Here is an 8,162-nt window from a genome sequence, read left to right as displayed (position 1 = left end):
TCCCGGTGGGACAGCGGCTGGTGCGGTGCTGGAGCGGCTCCCTGCCACGGCTGCTCCCGCTGAGTCAGCACCGGGTGAGGACACGCTGCGAGACAGCTCAGCGCTCACATGGGATGAAAAGCATGGGGCATTCCCCCATGCCAGGCTGCGTCACACAGTGTGAAGGTGTCCGGTGACGTCCCGGCACAGGTGCCGGTTCAGCCTGTGGTGCCGGCTGGGCAGCGCGGATGCACATCCTGGGGTGCACACGCTGCCAAAGCCAAAACACCCCTGGATGTCCCCTGCCCGCTGTGGGCAGAGGGTCCTGGTGCCCCTCTGGGCTCAGAGAGAGGGGAACATTCCCAGCCCTCCCGCGGGCACAGAGCTGCCACCTGGCTCCCTGTGTGCCACCGGCAGAGCCAGCAGGGCCTGCTCTGGTTTGCAAAAATCACCTTGATTTCCCACGCACCCGGCAGCAACCCTCTGCAATAAACCAAACACGCAGCAAAATAAAATAACCCTGTTGGCACGAAGGGAGGTGACAGACCGGAGAAGGGCCACTGACCCTGCAGCCGCGTGGAACGGGCAGCTCCTGCCTGTAGTGTGGGCAGATCCTGCAGCAACGTCCAGCTTGGTGTGCAGGGGCTGAGTGTTTGGCCCACGCAGCTTGGTTAGAACCCAGTGTTTTTCAAACTGCTCTTGGAAGCGAGACAAGGAGCTGACGGAGAGAGAAGAGCTGAGTGAAGCGCATGGAAAACTGCCAGTGCCCTGCTCAGGCAATGGCAAAGGTGGATCCACACCACGAGCTCGGCTGGAAAAACACTGCCTGGTGTGGTGAGAGATAGCAGAGCTGCGAGCACCTGCCTGGTCACGCCACGTCCCCCCACTGTCCTGAGGCTGTGCGGGGTGCAGGAAGCAGGGTGCAGGCAGCTGGGTGCAGGAAGCAGGGTGCAGGCAGTGGGATGCAGGCAGCGGCTGCAGGCAGCTGCCCGGACATGTCTGGGCATCCGGGTGATTTTGGAGTCAGGCAGCGCCCCAGAGCCTCACCCTCCCTGGGAGCATGCCAGGACTGGTTTGGGGAGGGCTGCCCCACCGCGGGAGTGCTCCCCCAGCACCCGGCTCAGCACCTCTGCCATTGCGCTGGACTCACAGGGACAGAGCAGGGACGGGGGAATGGTGTTTGGAAACAGAGGGACAGGCGGGTGCTGGCACCAGCTTTGCCTTCACCTCCCACGGGTGCTTGGCGCTGGGCCCCTCCTCGTGCTGTTTCAAGGACCTCCTGGGAGGTAAATGCCGCCAATGAGCAAAAAACTCAAAAAACTCACTCAAAGGCCAAATCCTCCCCGGGGGTAAGTGCTGGGTGGAGGCAGCTGCAGGTGCCCGGGGGCGAGCAGCAGGGCAGGTGCCCAGTGCAACTCAGGCAGCCCCAAGCAGAGGTGCCCCCAGAGACCGCCCTAACACCCTTGTCTTGGTGGGGGCTAATTCCTGGTGTTTCATTATAGCCCCTCACCATGCTGGGCCTGCAGCCAGCTTTGCAGCAGGAGAATCACCCCTGAGCCACATGCCCCAAGCTTGAACAAGCCGCTGCCTTCTCCTGCCTCAGTTTCCCCAGCTGTGGGCTCTGCAGAGCAGCTCTGCAGGCAGAGGCAGCTTTCCAAGGGACACGGGGACTCAGGGAGGCTCTCGCTGGGCCCAGCATCACCTTGCTCAGCTGGGAGCTGGGGAGGTGACAGATGGGGACGTGCCGGGTGCGAGGCCTTTGTCTGTGCGGCGGCACACGGCAGCACAGACCCGCAGATGGCGGCTGCTGGCTGGGCCAGGCCCGCAGCCCGCGGCCAGGCGAGCGCCAGGCCCTGGGGATCCGGTCCTTTGTCAGGGTCTCACCTCCAGCAGCCGCCCCTTCCCGGCCGCCCCCCACCAGCCTTTCAACTTTCAACTTGACCTGCTCCTTTCACATGGAAATGGAATGCAAATAGGGCCAGGGGGGCTGACAGGGGCCAGCGGCTGTGACCTGTCACTGGGTCCCCAAGTCTGGGGGGATCATTCCCACTTGTCTGGGGCAGACGGTGGTCCCTGGGGTGAGGGGGTGCCTCTTTTTCCCCTGCAATGGAGCAGTAGCCCAGGAGCAACCATCCCCACAGCTCCCTGCTGGAAGCAGATAATGGGAGTGGCTCTTGCCATGCTGAGCTCGCTAACAGACCCCGACTCTCCCTGGCTGGTGACCCCCCCGTAGCCTCCCATGGCCCAGGCACCCCCCAACACAGGCAGTGCGCCCACCCCAGGACCCCCCTGCCCAGCCTGCCCTGTGCTGGCTGCAGTTAGGGACAGGCCCCCAGACCTGGCTGGGTGGGGAGGGGGCTCCTGGTCACCGGAGCCCAGCAAAGTCCCACGGCCGGGGGCTGCTCGGCTACCAAATGTTGCCATCTGCCCCAGGGGCCTTTGCTCGCATCTGCTGGGGGTGCGGAGGGGCGAGGGGCCAGGGGGGCAGGGGGAGTGGGGGGCTGGGGGCTCAGCTGCAGCATGGGGAGGGGGCAGAGGGGGCACAGCCATCTCCCACCACGCAGGCAGCACATGTCGGGCAGATCTGGGTGAGGAGCCTGAAGCAGCAGCACAACGGTCCCACACCCAGCAACCCCCGAGCTCCCCTGTGCTGCAGATGGTTGCCTTTGGGAAGGGTCTCACCAGCCTTGCTGCTCCTTTGTGCTGCCAAATTAAACACAGGACAATCCCTATCCCTATGTCTGTCCTCAACCCCATGGGTGCCCAGGGACCGCAGCTGTCCTGGGACCAGCCCAAGCCCCACTACCTGGTTTCTCCCAGTGTTCTGGATGTGCTCCATCCCTCCCAGGTCGCCCTGGGCACCTGTACTGGTTTTGGCTGGGATAGAGTTGATTTTCTCCATAGGAGCTGGTATGGGGCTGGTTTAGATTTATGCCAAAAACAATGCTGATAACCCAGGGATGTTTTCGTTATCACTGAGTGGTGCTTGCACAGCATCAAGGCCTTTTCTGCTCCTCACCCTGCCAGTGAGCGGGCTGGGGGTGCACAAGGATTTGGGGGTGACACAGATGGGACAGCTGACCCCGCTGAGCAAGGGATGTCCTATCCATAGGGTGTCCTGCACAGCAATAAAAGCCGGGGAAGAAGGAGGAAGAGGCAGACATTTGCAGTGATGGCCTTTGCTGGAGCCCTGGGGATGGCACCTGCCCCAGGCAGCAGTGCAGGAATTCCCGGTTTTGCTTCGCTTGTGCACACAGCTTTTGCTTTCCCTGTGAAACTTTATTTTAAGCCACCAGTTTTTTCCCTTTTACCCTTCCCATTCTCTCCCCATCTCACTGGGGAGGGTGAGCAAGCAGGTGGCGGGTGCTGAGCTGCTTGCTGGGGTTAAACCATGGCCATACCTCAAGCTGTGCCCCATCATGGGCAGCCAGCTGTGCCAGCACCGTCCCTGCAGTGCCAGGGACACAGGAACAACCTTGTCCCCACTGCACTTGACAGCCCCAGGTGCCCCATGGTCAGGGCAGGGATGTCCAAGGGGGGATAGCTCAGGGGTCCCCTGAGAGCCCCATCCCCACCCATGACCCTGCAGAGGTCCCCAGTGCAGACACAGGCTGTCACCGGGTGACATTTGCACCTGCAAGAAGCAGCCTGATATTGGTGGCACACAGTTCAGCTGGGGACAAGCGCAAAGTCCAGGACACCACCAAGAATAATCATTGGCACCTGGCCAAGCTGGGACGCACTGGGGCAGTGGTGACACTGTGGAGACCACCCCACACCGCAGCTGGGCACGCCACGGGCACAGGGCTGCCCCTGGCACTGGTGGTATGTGAGGATGGAGGGCAGCGGTGGGCCCCGCAGCAGGACAGGCATAGGGCTGTCCCCAGGCAGGCAGGGAGAAGGCAGGAGGTGGTCAGGAGCTGGAGGTGGCACAGCTGGACTTTGGCCACCAGGAAGAAGTTGGGAGCTGAAAAGGCCCAGCTGGTGCCCAAGGTCGGGCTGGGGGGGGAAGAAGAGGGGAACCCCGTGGCTGGCACCGCACTCACCTGGGGATGGGGCTGTGCCGGTGAAGACTGGGGACCCACCGGGAATGAAGGAAGGCAGGAGTGAGGGGGTCCTGAGCCCCCTCCCGCCGTGTCCCCGTGCCCAGGCTGACACCAGCCCCTGCCCCATGAGGGTGGGTGGACAACTGGGACCGGAGCTGATCCCTCTGGCCACACGGGTGCCCTCGGGAGTGCGACATTCCCCCCCTCCGTGCCCCCAGGGACTCCAGTGCTTTTCCCTGCGCGTTCTTACCGCTCTTATCCCATCGCGCCCCGTGCCGGCAGCCAACCAACCGCGCAGCGCCCGTCCCCGCCCGGGACCCGCCGGGACCCGCCCACCCCGCACAGGTGCCCCAAACCCCGCTGCCGAGCACGTGGCGGGGCGCGGGGTGTCCCCGACTGTCCCCTGACCCCGGGACGCTGCCGGGCCGGAGCGGCACGAGGGACCGAGCGCGGCGGGGCCGCCTCCGTCTGCATCCGGAGCGGTGACGCGCGGCCACACGTCACTGCCCGGCAGCCGGATCGCGCCCGCCCGCGTGCCGCTGCCGGGCCCAACGCTGTGAGTTCGCCCGGGAGGGACCGGGCACACCGGGAGCCCCGTTCCGTGCTGGTTCCTGCTCGGTGTCCCCGTCACCCCCCCGCCGCGCCGGAGCCGTGGGCAGCTTGTCGCACGCTCCCGGCTCAGGGTGTCCCCCGGCGGGCTCAGCGCTGCCGCGCGGGGCTGTAGCCGGCTCTGCTGGGACATGGGGACACGGGGAGGTGCGCTGGGGAGCTCTCTCGGCGGGAGCGGGTGCCCGGGGCGGGCAGGGGCTGTGGCGGGATCCCGGCTGACTCAGCACGGCGGAATGAGCCCAGGCCGGTTTGCAGGTAGGGCCTTGGGGGCCCCTTCTCCCCGCGGCCACCGGAGCCGCAGGGGACCCGGCGGGGAGGAGACGGGCCCGCGCCGCCCTGCCCTGCGCCGCGGGGGAGGTACGAGGCTTCTTCCTGCCCAGCTCAGCGGCTGCCCAGGCCTCTGGCTGCCCAGGTGAGAGCCACCTTCACCGTCTGCCAGGCCGTGCCACGCCGTGCCAGGCCGTGCTGTCCCGCGCCGAGCTGTGGTAGGTTCCGTGCCCACCGGGTCCCCTCCCGGCTCTGCACCGGGCGCTGCCGAGCTCCCCAGAATGGGGCCCAGGCAGAACCGAGCAGGTTCCTCACCCGGTAGAGGAGGGTGCAGTGGCACAGCCTGCGGGGAGGAGGGGGGTTCCCAGGGCTGGTGGGGGCAGAGGGCAGTGTGAGTCCCAGACCCCCATGGTATCTGCTCTGCCTGCCTGCCTGCCTGAGTGGGAACACAGGCAGCAGGAGGCCGGGTTGGGGATTCAGGGGAGTCAGGTCTCACCACACCAACTGACCAAAGCCTCTCTCCGCAGCGCAGCAGCATCACCCCCAGGCTGAGCAGCCAGCCCTGAGCCATGGCGCTGCTCACCCACCTCCTGGCCTGCGCCTTCGGCATGGGCTCCTGGGTGGCCATCAACGGGCTGTGGGTTGAGCTGCCACTGCTGGTGAGGGTACTGCCGGAGCAGTGGGACCTGCCCTCCTACATCACCATCATCATCCAGATGGCCAATGTGGGGCCACTCTTTGTCACTCTCATGTACCGTTTTCGGCCCGGCTTGCTGAAGGAGGTGATTGTTATCTACGTGGTTGTGTCTGTGGGTGTTGTGGCCAGCTTGCTCCTGGCCTTCCTCTGGAACTACACATCTGCCATCGCTGGGAAAACCCACAGCACTGCATTCCTGATCCTCACCTTCTTCCTGGCCCTGGTGGACTGCACCTCCTCTGTCACCTTCCTGCCCTTCATGATGCAGCTGCAACCTCAGTACCTCACCACCTTCTTCATAGGTGAAGGGTTCAGCGGGCTGATCCCCGCTCTCATCGCCCTGGGCCAGGGTGCTGGAATCTCCATCTGCACCAACATCACCCGCGAAGTCAACGTCACCATTGGCAATGAGACCGTGGAGACCACCATCTCTCAGATGGTGACTGACTACCTCCCAGCCAACTTCTCCACCCTTGTCTTCTTCCTTCTCATGACTGTAATGATGCTTGCCTGCTTGCTGGCCTTCTTTTTCCTTGCCAGGCAGCCCAAGGTGTGGGAGCTCTCCCAGCAGCACCTATTTCCCAGCAACATCATTCTGAGCTCATTTGAGCAGATCTCTGATGAGGGAGCTGGCTTGCACCAAAGCACAGGCTGTCCGTGCCCGAAGAATGCCAAGGGGCCTGGGGACATCCTGCCGGAGAAAGTCTCCTACTCCCTGGCCAAGCTCACCTTCATCTACCTCCTCATCGCTTGGGTGAGCGCTCTGACGAACGGGGTCCTGCCATCTGTGCAGTCCTACTCCTGCCTGCCCTACGGCAACACCGCCTACCACCTCGCGACCACACTCAGCTCCATGGCCAACCCCCTCGCCTGCATGGTGTCCATGGTCCTGCCTGGCAGGTGGGTAGCAGGGTGCTGGGGGATATAGTGGGTGCACTCCTGGGGCTCCTGTCCCAGGAACAGCCCCTGCTTTGCAATGGGGTGGGGGGATAAGACACTGGGTGGGAGAGTGTCTGTGGGATGTCAGTGCCTGGGCAGCAGAGTCACCCCAGGAAAGGAGGATGGAGCCAGCATGGAGCCAATCGGTCTGTGCCCTCACCAGGGACAGGCTGGCAGTGCTCCTCAGTGTCACCTCCATGTCTCTTGCAGGTCCCTGGCTCTGCTGGGCGCCCTCACAATGGCAGGGACAGGCTTTGGCGCCTACAACATGGCCGTCGCGGTGATGAGTCCCTGCCCGATCCTCCAGCAGTCCCAGTGGGGCGATGTCACCATCGTAAGTCACAGGGTCCCTCTCTCTTGGCCAGGGAAGTCTCTGGGCTGACACCCTGTTCCAGCCTTGCCCTAATGTCCCCCATCCACATAAGGGGAACCCCCCTGGCCCTGCTGACTGCTCTTTCCACCCTGTACTGCCAGGTCCTGTCCTGGGTGCTCTTCACCGGGACGCTCTCCTACGTGAAGGTGATGGCCGGGGTCATCCTGCGGAGCCGCAGCCACAGCGCGCTGGTGTGGTACGGGGCAGCGGAGCAGCTGGGCTCCCTCCTGGGAGCCCTGGTCATGTTCCCCCTCGTCAACGTCTACGACTTCTTCATATCCGCTGACTACTGCAGCCTGCAGTGCCCGGCGTGAGCGGGACGGGCACCCTTGGACAGCCCCTCTTGCTACCACACACCACCAAGCCAGCGGGTGCCGGGTGGCCGGGCAGCAGTGCTGGGAGCGGGGCGGCTGCGGGCGTGTCTCCCCGCTGGGTTGTGCCGGGTCCCCGGGGGGTAGCAGCCCCATGGCTTTGTCCCCAGCCCGGGCACAGGGTGTCCCCGTTGTGTTCAAATAGAAGGTGTTTGCTCAGCCCTCGCCTCCCTGCTGCCTGCACCCCCACGCTGGTTGAGAGGGGCTGCTTGTGCCAGTGCCCCTCACCTGGCCATTGCTCCATTTCGGCCACATCCCGTCCTGTCCCCTGGGGGGGCTGGTGCCATTTGGGACCCTGTGGGTGGGCACAGCCCCTGCTATGCCTGGCAGCACCGGCGACGTTCCCGGCCCCTTGCCATGGCGGAGGCAGCAGCTGCCCCTGGGATGGTGGGTTTGCAGCAGCTGTGGGGTGTGGGGACAAAGGCAGCTGGGGCAGGGCTGTGCCAGAGCCTGTCCTGGGCGTGGGGATAGGGCTTTCATAAGGGCCTCAATAGCAGCTGGAGAAACTGAGCAAGGTAGGTCTGGGGGGATCTGCCCAGTGTTTGCCATCCTCTGCTGTGGCCCCGTCCATGCCTGCTGCTCCCTCCCTGTAGCCCTGTGCCTCACTGCACCCCATCCCAGCCCCGCTGCACCCCAAGACAGACAGCGCTGCAGGGGCAGAGATGGCGAGGGACCGGGCACAGTGCTGCTTTGGGAGATGGCACAGGACCACCTGATACCAAACTGCGTCAGGTGGGCTCCAGGGTACCGTGGGCACAGGGGGCTGGAGGGCAGCAGCAGCCCTCAGACCGGGCCGGTGTCCACACCCCACACGCGCCTGCGCCCCTTCCCCGGGGCACGAGGCAGCCGGGCCTTTGTCCCCGGCCCTTTGTCTGGCAATC

General features: G+C 64.7%; 1 protein-coding gene across 8 annotated transcripts; it reads left to right on the top strand.

Annotated features, from left to right (window-relative positions):
- The first annotated feature begins 4,372 nt into the window (after nucleotides 1–4,372).
- SLC52A3 (solute carrier family 52 member 3) lies at nucleotides 4,373–7,440 on the top strand. Of its 8 annotated transcripts, XM_082065550.1 has the most exons (5): nucleotides 4,374–4,581; nucleotides 4,890–5,119; nucleotides 5,429–6,498; nucleotides 6,748–6,871; nucleotides 7,012–7,440. In XM_082065550.1, the coding sequence occupies exons 3-5, from the start codon at nucleotides 5,471–5,473 to the stop codon at nucleotides 7,222–7,224; spliced, it is 1,365 nt and encodes a 454-aa protein (XP_081921676.1). In that variant the 5' UTR covers nucleotides 4,374–4,581; nucleotides 4,890–5,119; nucleotides 5,429–5,470; the 3' UTR covers nucleotides 7,225–7,440. The 8 variants fall into 8 exon arrangements, with proteins under 8 accessions (XP_081921680.1, XP_081921676.1, XP_081921678.1 ...); XM_082065554.1 differs by lacking the exon at nucleotides 4,890–5,119 and having other exon boundaries at nucleotides 4,373–4,581; nucleotides 5,434–6,498; XM_082065552.1 differs by lacking the exon at nucleotides 4,890–5,119.
- Nucleotides 7,441–8,162: the final 722 nt, after the last annotated feature.

Source organism: Streptopelia decaocto (assembly GCF_964273445.1).
Source record: "Streptopelia decaocto genome assembly, chromosome: 14".
NCBI classification, from domain to species: Eukaryota; Metazoa; Chordata; class Aves; order Columbiformes; family Columbidae; genus Streptopelia; species Streptopelia decaocto.
The sequence above is the reverse complement of the archived record's forward strand: the minus strand, read 5'-3'. Positions and strand labels throughout refer to the sequence as shown.